The sequence below is a fragment of the Sinocyclocheilus anshuiensis genome, unplaced genomic scaffold (genome assembly GCF_001515605.1).
Source record: "Sinocyclocheilus anshuiensis isolate Anshui unplaced genomic scaffold, SAMN03320099.WGS_v1.1 scaffold1447, whole genome shotgun sequence".
NCBI classification, from domain to species: Eukaryota; Metazoa; Chordata; class Actinopteri; order Cypriniformes; family Cyprinidae; genus Sinocyclocheilus; species Sinocyclocheilus anshuiensis.
The window spans coordinates 226,823-241,238 of NW_015536547.1; the positions used below are offsets into that span (position 1 = coordinate 226,823).

A 14,416-nucleotide genomic window follows, 5' to 3' on the forward strand; every position below is an offset into this window, starting at 1 on the left:
GCAGTCTATGGAGCCATGGAATAAAAGAATAAAAAAAGGTAAATTTGATTTTATATTTCAAAATTATGACTTTATTCTCGCAATTCCGAGATTATATCTCACAATTCTAATAAGGAAAAACAACTCGTCATTCTCTCTTTTCCCCTCGGCTCTTCTGGCTTTTTCTCTCAGATTTGACAAACTCACTATTTTTGAGTTAAGTCGAGTCATAAAGTCCGAATTAGCAGATATAAACTTGCATTTGCGAGAAAAAAGTCAGAATTTTGAGATAAAGTAAATAAATGTTTTGTAAAAATGTTAATAGTAAGGTTTAAATAATATTTCTAATAGTAAGGTTTAAATAATATTTCATGCTGTAACTGTAGGGCTAATACAATACGTCCCCTATGAACAGCATATGTGAATATTATGTAGACCTATTGTTTAAATCGAATTTATGCTTTAAAAGTAGAGTAATCATAGCAGTTTTCATCCATAGTATGTACATTTAAACGTCTGCGCTTAGCTTCAAATGGCGTCTTTGACGACAGTATTCTATAAAAATTATTTGCATTCCGATCTTGATTGACATCAAAAGGCACAAAAATATTTTTTTATTTTATTCCATGGATTTTACCCATTTACCTCCACTTGTTCCCAGTGTTTTTCTGCAACCACTATGCGCGCGCAGCTGCAAGTGACGTAACTGTGACGTCTACTTTAAATTGGTCTATAGCGCTGTATAGACCTTTTTCCTGAGTAAACGATGAACGCCGACATTACAAATTCTAACTTCTGATTGGATGCTCTTCTGTTCCTGTCTCCATAGGAACCCATTCAAATAGTGCCCATCTGTTTTTAATGTAGCTAACATCGGCAGCTTTGTGTCATCTACACACTCATTAAACTTTGAGGAGCGAGGCACTGATGTGATGTGTCACTTTACAAATGACGGTCATTACGATACTGTAAAGTGATGGTGCTTTGGAGCCATGTGCTTTTTATAAACATTTGAATAGATTAGCAGCTCGGAATAGACGCTAATTTGACTAGAAACACTATAAATGTATTGTTTTGCTAGTACTTAAGTGTATTTAAATGTCTGGAATCTAAAATAAGCGTTATATGGTTGAAAACACTGGATAGTTGTGATAATATGACAAAATGCCAGGAAAAGTGCGAAAGCAGATTTGAATTCAGCAGGTGATCACGTGATGCACTGAACGTTCTAATCACACCGGTGTGATCGTACGCTTCAGGGACCAGCCATAGAGTGATCACACTGGTGTGATCGTACGCGTGCGTTAAAGGGGTCATATGGCGTTGCTAAAAAGAACATTATTTTGTGTATTTGGTGTAATGCAATGTGTTTGTGCAGTTTAAGGTTAAAAAAAACGCATTATTTTCTACATACTGTACATTATTGTTTCTCCTCTATGCCCCGCCTTTCTGAAATGCGTTGATTTTTACAAAGCTCATCGGTCTGAAAAGCAAGGTGTGCTCTGATTGGCCAGCTATCCAGTGCGTTGTGATTGGCTGAATACCTCAAGCGTGTGACGGAAATGTTACAGTCAGACAGACTGTGTACAAATGGAGGAAATTCAAGACCACTGTTACCCTCCCCAGGAGTGGTCCACCAACAAAGACCACTCTAAAAGCAAGACGTGCAAAAGTCCACTAGGTTTCAAAGGACTGCAGGCTAACTTCTAAGCAACTAAAGGCCTTTCTCACATTGGCTAATGTTAATGTTCATGAGTCCACCATCAGGAGAACACTGAACAACCATGGTGTGCATGGCAGAGTCGCAAGGAGAAAGCCACTGCTCTCCAAAAAGAACATTGCTGCCCATCTGCAGTTTGCTAAAGATCATGTGGACAAGCCAGAGGAATACTGGAGAAATGTTTTGTGGATGGATGAGACCAAAATAGAAAATTTTGGTTTAAATTAGCTGCATTATGTTTGGAGAAAGTAAACACTGCATTCCAGCATAAGAACCTCATCCCATCTGTGAAACATGGTGGTGGTAGTATCATGGTTTGGGCCTGTTTTACTGCATCTGGTCCAGGACGGCTTGCCATCATTGATGGAACAATGAATTCTGAATTATACCAGCAAATTCTGAAGGAAAATATCAGGACATCTGTCCGAGAACTGAATGTCAAGAGAAAGTGGGTCATGCAGCAAGACAACGACCCCAAGCACACAAGTCGTTCTACCAAAGAATGGTTAAAGAAGAACAAAGTTAATGTTTTGGAATGACAGAGTCAAATTCCAGATCTTAATCCAATTGAAATTGTGTGGAAGGACCTGAAGCAAGCAGTTCATAGGAGGGGAACTAGTGATCGACCGATATTTAGAACCGATACGATACCGATAATTTGTGTTTATGTGCCCGATAACCGATATTTATAAACTTTTTTTGTTTAAAAATAAAACCTTAGATGAGGTAAAATAAATAAAGCACACAAGTAATTCTAACCAATTAAAAAAAAAAACAATCTAAAACACCTGAAAAAAATAGCATTGCTATTTTAATGTAGCTTAATACTCCCAGTTGAGCAGAACTAGGTTGTAGTGTAGAAAACGCTACAAAAAAAGTCTTTCAGCATTCTGCCCCGTAAGCCTGCTTCGTTTGTTTTCATAAATGGCTCCGACTTCACTGAAGACTCTCTCACTGGGCACCAAAGAAGGCGGGGGGCAAAGAAACTTACTTGACAGAGGAGCAAGAATGGGGAACCTTTTCTCATTTTGTTTCCACCATTCAAGTGGCTTGCCCATCCTTCTGTCAATCACTGGTTCCAGAAGGTACTGCTGAAGCTCTCCTTCAAGGCTAGACCCAGCAACTTCAGAACTAGCGCCAAGCATAGTGTCATACATCTCATCAATCAGTTTCTTCTGGTTTTTGTCTGTCCGGGGCCTTTTTGAAAGGGTGCTAGGATCATCTGGCTGTGTTTCTTCACATTGTGTGGTTTGTGCATTGTCTTGCTCTAAGCTCTCTGTCTCCTCCTTAAGCCACTCTTTTGCATTTGACAGTGTGGTGTCAGATGAAAAGGCATGTGCCTTGTATCTTGGATCCAGAAGACAGGCAAGGACTGCACATTTCACCACCTCCACTTTTGCAAACCGTCTGGTGAGACTCTCCAGCATCTCCTGTCTCATTGTTTTAATCCCATGAGAGGAGGGACCTTGGCTGCTGAGCAACATCTTCAGAACTTTGACAGATGGGATGATGCATGACGCTGAACTTTCGTAGTGGCTCATCTCAAGAGTGACCTCTTCCACTGGAGAAAGGGTGTCAATAAGATTACTGACAATATTCTACTGCTCAGCACTCAGGCTAGTGAACCCACCATGCTCACTGGCATATATGTTCAAAGCCCTTTTTTGCTCTAGCATCCTGACCAGCATGTGCAAGGTGGAATTCCATCGGGTTGGCACAGCCTGAATGATGGAATGTGCAGGTAGCCGAAGGTCCTGCTGGATCACTGCTAAACACTGTTTGGCTAGTAAGGAATGATTAAAATGGGTAGCACAGCTTCTCAGCACTGACAGAATATTTTGGACAGCTCTTTGTGAGTTGAGGCCATCATTGACAACAAGCTGTAATATGTGGGCACTGCAGCTCATGTCAGGCAGTTCAGCAATTCTCATACCTTTGACAATGTTAGCACCACTGTCCCTGAGAACAAGAACCACTCTGTCTTTGTCAATTTCCCATTCTTCCAGCATTCCCAAGAACATCTCACTAATGTACTCCCCAGTGTGTGATCCAGTCATTGCTTTTGTGTTTAGAATTACTTGTCTGCGAATCCATTGATCATCAATGAAATGGCATGTGAGACTCATGAGGGATTCAGTTGTACCGGACCAGCAGTCTGTGGTAAAAGCCAAGTTATAACCTGCTTTATCAGGTTTTAGCAGTGCTTTAACCTTCTCAACGATACTGCTGTGAATACTGGGGAAAACCTCTGTTCTGTAGAACTTCTCACTCTTTAGAGTATATCTTGGTTCTGCAGTAGCCATGAGTCTCTGGAAGCCTTTATTTTCAACAAAGTTTAAAGGCTGATTGTCTGTAGCAATCATTTCTGTAATCAGCCTGTCTAGTTTTTTTGAGCAGACATCAGATGTCTTCCACTTTGTCTGTTTATCAAACATCATAGGAAGAGAAGCTTGAATGTGGCTTGATGTATTTTCCTCTTCAGCATCTTTTTTTCTTTGCCTCTTCAAAGATAGTTGAGTGATGTATCTTTAGGCGGGTCCACAGGTTGGAGGTATTTTTTGTTGTTTTAGATTTTGACCCCATGCTCACATTCATTTGGCATTCTTTGCAAACTGCCAGCCCTGGCAATGACTGAGTGAAGTAAGTCCATACTTCACTTTGGTTTTTCCTCTGTTATCTAAAAAAAAAAAAGTGTTGAAAATTAGTAGTCTTTCATGTTAATTTTAATCTTCATATTACAAAAAATAATTGTATTTATAAAAAGCATCAGCAGCAACACTAATGTTAACAATAAGCAAAATAAATGTAGAATGTCTAATGTTTTCAAATGGAGAAAATAAATTAAAGACAGGAGTCATATCAACTTTGCATTTTAAACTACAGTTTTAGTAGATTTATAAACCGTTTAATAGGCTAAAGAGTGAAGAATAATTCACTGGATAATGTTAAATAACTGAATAATATTCTCTGGAATATTGGAACATAACAAACAAAACATCGTATTTTATTGCATTTCTTAACTGGTATGTTATATCAGAATTATTAATAATGTTTTTGTCGTTCTAGATTATGAAATACCTGCTGACAAAGCGCTGTTTATCTGTGCATTTACACAGAACTATACTCAAACAGCAGTCGCTCGCGGAGATAATAAATAATTAATTTCCATAGAGTTGTGTTTACTTGGATGTTTATTAGCGAATTAATGGTTATATAGTAAATGTTTATATAATTACGGTGTTTTAAACAAGTGAATCTTGTTAAAAGTTACATACGGTGGCCATGCTGGAGCATTTCCTGAGCATCAACCACATCAAACCGGTCAGTGAACAGCAATATGAAAGCGGCTTCACGAGACTAATGATGAGCAAATATACAACAGAGAGAGAGAATTAAATTCAGCGCTTTTATTTTCAACTTGTGCTCATTCATGGCTGTATTATTTAATTCATGCAAAGTTACATCTTTATTGGGACAGGACTTGACGGATTATTTTACGTGACTCCGTGAGCTCGTCTCTATTTCTTAGAGACAAGCTGCATAAACTAGCTACATTTCAGGCATTTATGAAACGCATCTAATTTGTGCATTAATGGTTGTGCGTTATGTTAAATAAAGTTTGCTAATTACAGCAAAGCAAGTAAGTATACTTTACCTGTGCATGCCATTGCCTCCCCTCCCCTCAGATGCGCTGTAATGGCGATCCTGCGTGCAATTCTCAAAACACCCACAAGATGGCGGCATTTATCGGTAAATCCAATATTACAAAACCGATATCCGATTATGGTAAAATGCTTAAATATCGGGAAAAATATCTGTAAATCGATATATCGGTCGATCTGTAGAGGAAACCCACCAACATCACATAGTTGAAGTGGTTCTGTACTGAGGAATGGGCTAAAATTCCTACAAGCCGTTGTGCAGGACTGATCAGCAGTTACAAGAAGCATTACTTGCAGTTATTGCTGCAAAAGGGGGTCACACCAGATACTGAAAGCAAAGATTCACATACTTTTGCCACTCACAAATATTTAACACCGGATCATTTTTCTCAATAAATAAATGACAAAGTATATATTTTTGTCTCCTTTGTTTGATTGGATTATCTTTGTCTACTTTCAGGATTTGTGTGAATATCTAATTATGTTTTGGATTATATTTATGCAGAAATATAGAAAATTCTAAAGGGTTTACAAACTTTCAAGCAACACTGTATTTCCAAATTACATAACAAGAACTTTAGTTTTCTTAAGTCGTATATTTTTATATCAAAACAACAGAATTCAAATTACATCCAGTTTATTAGCAACAAAGCACATGAGCTTGAATCACACTATCCTCCTTTAATCTCATACTGTAGGTGGCTGACACACTACAAGATATGACAGCTGTCTGTATCGACTGCACTTACTTCACTTCTCCTCTCACTACAGCCACCTGCTCTTGTCTAAATTCCAGGCAAAGCGAGGTGAATCTCAAACAAGTCCATTCATTGATCAGCATAGACAGTGTCATTGATTTTAGCATTTACGCATGTCTGTTTGTCTGTGACAAGTGGATCTTTTGAAGGGGCATGTGAAAGGGACTTTTATTTGCTCAACTGGACAAGTGGCCTCATTAATAAAAACTAATAAAAGGATGCACTAAAACTTTCGTGAGAAGGATTCGGATTTTATTACATTCAGTGTAAATGGTGACTGATCATGGATAATGTATTGTCAGTAGCATGGTCGTGCCAGATGAAGCTTGTGCAGCCTTACTGTGTGTGAGAGAGACTGTCATGGAGAAATCAAAACGGCACACGCAAAGAAACTCACAGAAGAAATATACTGTGGTGAAAATGTATAAAGTTGGGTTTTTATATTTATTGCATAATAAGCAACAACACATAACCAAGAGTGATGTTTTCTTAAATATCAGCATGACTGCAAATGTGACACCGATTTTATACAAGTTTAACAAACAAGTAGTTAACATAAAGTGACTTACATTTTCGAGATACTGACGGATGAAAATAGTTCCAAAGAAAGATCACTGAAGACTAGTTGCGCATCTGTGAACAACACACAACAGTGTTTTGTTACTGATTGATTCAGCATTTTTGTATGAATCCTGTTAGTCAGAGATTCAATGACCCATACATAAAGTATTTTGCTTCATTCTTGAATTAATCTGAATCATTCATTCAACTGATTCATTCAAATGTCTATGACTCCCTTATTAAGACCTAACATCTACTGGCAGTTTAATTTCATGTGTAAAAGTATCATTGCATTAAAAAAAAAACATTTCATGTTTGTATAATAATTTAAATATTTTAACATGTATAAAACATTTATCTCTCAACATTGCAGTAATTTTGCTAGGCTAGGTAAGTACATTCATGCTACTACCTCTGAGCTTCATAAATGCATCTAAATTACCCTTTCTGTGTTTCTTCTGTAGTGGATTTTGTTGAAACTCATTTCGTTTAATGTGGCAAATACCACAGATATTTATGTTCGAGCTGATAAAACAGTGATGAGAATATTGCTAACAAATAGATGACATTTACAACAACAACAAAAAATCCTGTTTCTTACATACAACTAACTTTTTTACTTGGACAAATTAATGATTGATTTACTTGTCCAAAGGACAAGCACATATCAAGGCTTAATGTTGAGCCCTGGTTGTAGCAATGGTTAGATGCCAAAGCAAGTAATTTTTGCAGAACAGAACAAGAGAAAAACAAAATAATGGTACAGAATAACCATCATATGAAACCCCACTCACCACTACAAATCAATACAAATCTATAGTTTATTTACAGACTCGCACTACACAGAACAATATAATGTGTTTGCAATTCATTACCCTTAATTACCCTTCTTTTAATGAATCTCAGTGCTGAATTTTTCTAATGATCAAAGCCAAGCTCATGCTGCGCTGATTAGAATATGCATCATGAATGCAAATATGCATCAGATTACATGTAATGCCTCTTTCAGTAGCGTAGTGGATATGGGACAGGGGTGTCCAATCCTGCTCCTGGAAGACAGCTGTCCTATAGAGTTTAGCTCTAATCCCAATTAAAGCTAATCAATGTCTTTGGAAAACTTCAAAAACTTCTAGCAGATTTGTTGGGGCAAGTTGGAACTAAACTTTGTAGGACACAGGCCGACCAAAAGCAAGTTTGGACACCCTGGTGTAGGATCTAGCATACATGGATTACATATCTACATGTTTTGATGTTGACTGCTTTGAGCCATTAAACTGGGGGTAACTTTTTTTGGTTTGTTTTTTCACCTTAGACCTGATGGCACTGAAAGAGGAGGGGGAGGTACTGAATGAAATTGAGGAGAAAGATCAGTATGAGAATCTTCATGATTTCATAACCGGAGAAAAATCTTTTTGTTCCTTACAGTCTGGAAAGACTTCCACACGAAAAATAGCTCAAAAGACAGAAACTAGGAATTATTTTGCTTGCTTTCAGTGTGGAAAGACTTTCAATCAACAAGGAAAACTTAACAGGCACATGAAAATTCACAATAGAGAGAAGCCTAACAGATCCCCTCAGTGTGAAGAGAGTTTCAATGAAAATGGAAACCTTGATGTCCACAGCCCTTTTACCTGCCAACAGTGTGGAAACAGTTTCACTAATAAAGGAAGCCTTAACAAGCACATGAGAGTTCACACTGGAGAGAAGCCTTACACATGCAATCAGTGTGGAAAGAGTTTCAGTTTTCATGGAAACCTTAAAGTTCACACGAGAATTCACACTGGAGAGAAGCCTTTCATCTGCAAACAGTGTGGAAAGAGTTTCAGTCAACATGTAAATCTTGAATCTCACATGAGAATTCACACTGGAGAGAAGCCTTTCACCTGCAAACAGTGTGGAAAGAGTTTCAGGCAACCTGGAAATCTTGTTCACCATATGAGAATTCACACTGGAGAGAAGCCTTTCACCTGCAAACAGTGTGGAAAAAGTTTCAGTCAACCTGGAACCCTTAATTACCATATGAGAGTTCACACTGAAAAGAAACCCTTCACCTGCCTTAAAGTCCACAGGCGAATTCACACTATGGAGAGATTTTTTACCTGCCAACAGTGTGGAAACAGTTTTACTCATAAAGGAAGTCTTAACAGGCACATGAGAACTCACACTGAGGAAAAGCCTTACATATGCCCTCAGTGTGGAAAGAGTTTCAGTCAAGAGCGATACCTTGAAATTCACATGAGAATTCACACTAGAGAGAAGTTTCAACCGAAAAGGTAACCTTCAGTGCCACATGAAGATTTACTCAAGAGGGACCTGTTTAAATGTTAAGTGTTGTATGAGTTTTACAGACAAGAAAAGCCAAAGAATCATTCAGAGACATCGGAGGGAAGCCTGTCATGTGCCATCACTGTGGAAAGAGTTCCAGAAACAAAGCAAATCTTGAGTTTCACATAAGCTGGATGATGGCATAACATCTTCCGTATAGCTGCTTTACAGCTGAATCGCATTTTGCAACATTGACATTTGTTATATTTAACAAATAACCCCTAACACCCCTCACCCAACCAACAAGCCAACTATGACTTCCCCCGAAATGCAACTAATGCCTCAAAAAGGCAGAACAGGCCTCTGGTTCCATGGCAACCAAAGACAAATCATCTGATAACACTGGTTTTATTGCTTAAAGGAATGCGGGCAGAGCAACTCTCACTACATTTCCAAGACACATAATGCCCATAGAAAACGACTCTTCTCTGAATAATTCATAGACAAACATTTCTGAGAATGAACACCCATATCCTCAGGTCATTGTGTGTATTATTACTGTTCTTGTATATTGTCTATTGTATTGTATACTGTTTTACACATGCGTTATGATAGAATCACTAGTTAATGTAACCTCACCTATACCATGTTAGGTATCTATGATTTATGTTGATGATCTAAATGAGAGTGTATATTATATGTTGTAATGGAATTCTTTAATACTGTAAATTCTTTAATACATTCTAGGTAAGCAAATTTTGAGAATTGAGAAGGTGACTAAGACTGTTTGACCTTTTCTTGCTAGAAAATAAACTTTCTTTAATGTTTTATAAGAGACCTTGTAACGATCGGCTTTATTGGAAGATGTTATACGTTTGTTAAAATGGGGTCAGAGTATACTGTGCGAGAGCTTTGAGTGTTTAAAAAGATGAGACAGACAACAATGTTAAAAGTGAAAAATCAAATATGTATTTACAATATTCTGTTAAAAGCACAGTCTTTCAGTTCCATACCCTAAAACAATCCTTAAGAAATCCAGCGTGTTGCTAGTCCCAAAGTGAATGTCCCAAAAGTGTCCACTGGTGTATATACAAAAGTCCACTAGTGTTAATCCAAAGTGCTGGAAAAGTAGGTACTCCTTTAAAGCTTTAGAAAAAGTCTCATCAACATCACACACTGTGCTTAGATTTTTCTCCTTAGCTACAGAAACTGGATCTCTCACGTTAGTCTCTTTTAAAGGGTTAGTTCACAAAAATGAAAATTCTGTCATTAATTACTCACCCTCAGGTCGTTCCAAACCCATAAAATCTCAGATTATCTTTGGAACACAAATTAAGATATTTTTTACGGAATCTGAGTGCTCTCTGATCCTCCATAGACAGCAAAAATATTACCACGATCAACGCACAGAAACGTAGCAAGAACATCGGTAAAATAGTCGATGTGACATCAGGGGTTGAACAGCAATTTTAAGAAGCTACAAAAATACTTTTTGTGTGCAAAGAAAACAACTCTGATAACGTTCAGCGAAAGCACGTGCATGCTGAACGTAAACAGCGCTGATTACGTTCTGGGGTACTCGGGCCGTTTCTAGCCAATTTGACGCCCTAGGCGAAATCCCTATTTCTCCAAACTATATATAAAAGCTTTATCAGTGGCGTAAAAGTAACCAATGCAGCTACTTAAACATTTGCTACTCGTTAACACGTTAACGTCCGCTTTAAATAACATGACGCTCTGCCCTCTATGACGCTGCTCCCATTAGTTTGAATCATCAGAGGCAAAACCTTTAAATGAAAACGTACTTACAGACTGTAAGTCAGAACAGCTGGCGACGGGCCGGCGTGAGCTGAGGCGGCGGGGCAGGCGTGAGCTGAGCAGCACTAAGTTGATGTATTTCCTCAGCGACCAGCACGGATCAGCTCCAGGCATGACGAAGCGGATATCGTCCTCTTTTGGAAGACCAAACAAAGTAGTTTCCCTTTCACAACGCAGCACACAGCGTCTTCACGACATGGCGGCAGCAAAAATACTACAGTGAGAATAAAAGTTACGCCTTCTTTCTTTGCGTGAACACTTGGGCGGCGTTATGCAAATCTTCCCACATCGTGATGTAGACATGTGGGGGCGTGTTAGAACGAGCCGTTTTAGGTAGGCGTGGTTAACTCTTAACTTTTATAAAGAATATCTCTTTGGATTTGAGACTTTAGTCTTTGCAACTTTACAGATCTTCCTTATGCACCAAGAGCTTGTAACACTCCAAAGAGAAAGGAAAATTTTAAATCGCATCATATGACCCCTTTAAAGGCCAAGGTCCGAACCAAAGTCCAGGGGCCTGTTTCATAAAACAAGTTTACCTAATAAGCCAGGCTTATTTTAGTTAATCTGACTTATTTTGAACCAAATCAACTGACAATAAGTAAGACTAGCTGAAATAAACCTGGCTTATTTGGTAAACTTGTTTTATGAAACAGGCCCCTGGCCTGGTTGCATGCTGGCCATCGTTTAATTGACCACTTTGAAGAAACCAGGTCAAGCCTCAAAACAAGAACCTCCAGTCACAATTAGCTTCACAAAGTGTACTGTGGTGTGGCTCGCTTATTTTAATGAGTGCATGTTTGACTAAAGTCCAAATGAATTTTAAATTAGATATTTATAATTTTTTGACTGTGATATATTGTATTTAGTATATAGGTGTTATAAGTACTGTTTAGATGTATCCTATTGTTTTAACCCTCTGTGTGATCCTTTCTCAATCGTGTCAGTTAAAATGTAGTTTTATAAAATCATGTTATTTATTATAAAATTAGGGGTGTATCAAGTGGGGGTATGTTACGACCCGCTCGTTTAAAGCCACAACATAAAAGAGGGATCAATCAACAGAATATAATCAATATATTCAGTGAAACCAAGAATAGGAGGCCGAACCTGATGATGCAATTAGCGCGACAACTTCAAACCTCCTCAGGGAAAATGTCGAAAGGTGTCAGGTGGACAGTACAGCAAGAAGAGAAACTTATTGAGTTACAGAGGGAAAAGGAGTGTTTGTATGACGTGTCGTCACCGCTGTATCATGATAGGGCTAAAAAGGATGCGGCTTGGAGAGAGATCGCTCTGGAAATACAAATATCAGGTGAGATACCTCATGACTGTTTGACATACCACTGATTTGTTTAAAATTCTGATATATTTTGTAAGACTTTTATTGACTTTCGTTTTACTTTCTTTCCTTTATTGGAAATGAATAATTTACGTTGTTTTGTAGCATCGGAAGTACAAACACATGCATCGTCGCTGCACACCCAGTTTTCCAATTTGTTGAACACCAAATCAAGCGGAAGTGGCACAAAAGAGCTCACGACTCCAGAGAGCCTCTCCCTGACAGTAATTGCTCTTCTGAGGTCTGTGTCCTGCTTATGTGAGGAGAGACCAAATCCAGCAGATGGTCAAATTCCTGTACATTCATACGGAGGAGATCTCTAAACCCTCGTGTGTCATCACTCTGTGGAACAGAAAAATATTGTATGATTACTGATTTAATTGAAGGTAGAAAAGCGGCAGTAAAGTTAGGTAGCATAATTCAACAGCGAAAAATGCTACCTATCAGATTGTGCTTCCAGCATGATATTATTGTGGTTTGAGGCTTTATTAACACCTACACCTACCCCAAACCTAAACCTAACCTTACAATATAAAGAATACAGTGTTGGTAGCATGATCTGATTGGTAGCATTATTTGTTAGAACACCCCTGTGAGTGAGTGAATGTATGCAAGTTATTCACACATATATTAATTCACCTCTAAAAATAGCAAACAATTCATATGGAGACACTTTTGATGTCATTATTTGTAAAAACAAAAACAAAATATGAACAAACTCAAGTTTACTTAAAGATGATTTATTAAGGGCCAGGATGTTCAACTTCAGTAACAAACTTACCTCAAGTTCTGAATTGGTACTCCATAACGTCCTCTTTTGCCCAGCCATGACTTGCTCCACACACGTCGTCTTCGTTTTTTTCTGTTTTTATTATCAAGGCATGTCGTGAACAAAATTAATGCTACATACTGTTTTTTTGCTGCTAGCTACCATTTTAGAGAGGGAACACTGAACGTGTCACGGATTGATGACGTAAAACTTGTGTGCATTCGTTTTTGATGCGTCTCGACTGTCGTACAGTCTGACATTAAGACAACTGAGATCCTACAGTGTTAAGGCTTGTTCACACCGGGATGAATATTGTGTGCAATTATCGCCGACGTTTAACGCCTCGTGACTAAACAAAGGGAGCCAATGTGAGCGTGCACACCGACGCGCAAAACACGAGGCATAAAAGCGTAATTTTTTTAAAACGCCTTGGGCTCGTTTTTTTTTGTTTGACGCGCCGCGTTAAAAACTGGCCGACCAATGAGATTGGCGCTTTTGTTCACGTGCCTGGAGCTGCTGAAGTTACAGTAAAACACGACTTGGTGGCGCTCAAGCACAAAACAGTCTTGCCGAGCACACATTGATACCTAACGACAAAGAGGAAGTAAGTAGACCAAGAAGATGCATCGAGGCAAGATGAATGTAGAGCTGCTGGTCTCATTGGTGTCTGAACACAAAGGGCTTTATGACAAACGCGACAGTGACTACAAAAATCTCGATAAGAGGGAGTTGTTATGGAGAGAGATTGCAGATCAAATAGGATTCGATGTGTACCGGGGTATTTCTGTTTTTCATTAAGCGCCATCTAATGTCAGGGAGTGAATTTTCACATTCACTCGGCTCATCGCCTGCGAAAATAGCTTGGGTATGAACACAAAAGACGCGTCGAAAAACGTCGGCGATAAGCGCGCACGATAATCGTCCCGGTGTGTACGAGGCTTAAGAATGATTTCTGAAGGATCATGTGACACTGAAGACTGGCTTTGATCACAGGAATAAATTACATTTAAAAATATATTTAAAAATAACCAGTTATATTAATATTTCACAAAATTACTGTTTTTACAGCATTTTTGCAAGAAATAAAAGCAGCCTTTGAGAGCAGAAGAGCCTTCTTTCAAAAGGCCTTAGAATGAAATTGTATATCAGAGAAGAGTGTAACTAACAAAAATCAGCACTATAGAAAATTCAAGGATAGAAAACTAGGGATGCACCGAATGTTCGGCAACCGAATTAAGCGAAAAGACCGAATAAATTGTACCGAACAATGACGTGACGCGATCAAATAGAGGCGCGCGCTAATGCAGCAAACATGACGGCAGTGTGGAAACAGCTGTCCGAGACAGACACAAAAATCATTACAAGCACCGACAACGAGAGACTGTTTAGTGCTGCATCGCATGTCTTCGACGAGAAGAGGAAGAGTGGTTGTTGCTGGTTACTGTATGATGATTAAAATCGCGAAATGCCCTTAAACAATTAAATAAACTGCAGAATGTTATGTTTTCTAATACACGCAGGAATTGCATGTGTTCAAACAGC

General features: G+C 38.5%; 1 protein-coding gene and 1 pseudogene across 2 annotated transcripts in view; one reads left to right on the top strand and one right to left on the bottom strand.

The window, feature by feature from the left end:
- LOC107698818 (gastrula zinc finger protein XlCGF57.1-like) overlaps positions 1-9,312 on the top strand; it is a 66,682-nt gene extending 57,370 nt beyond the window's left edge. Inside the window, exons 1-2 of one of the 2 annotated variants that reach the window (XM_016499947.1) lie at positions 1,875-1,879; positions 8,303-9,312. In XM_016499947.1, the coding sequence (XP_016355433.1) occupies positions 8,364-8,957 (594 nt within the window). In that variant the 5' untranslated portion in view covers positions 1,875-1,879; positions 8,303-8,363 and the 3' untranslated portion in view covers positions 8,958-9,312. Of the gene's footprint in view, positions 1-1,874; positions 1,880-7,992 lie in introns of those variants that run through there. The other variant, XM_016499940.1, reaches the window with a different exon arrangement.
- LOC107698935 (zinc finger BED domain-containing protein 4-like) lies at positions 2,521-4,282 on the bottom strand (annotated as a pseudogene).
- Positions 9,313-14,416: the final 5,104 nt, after the last annotated feature.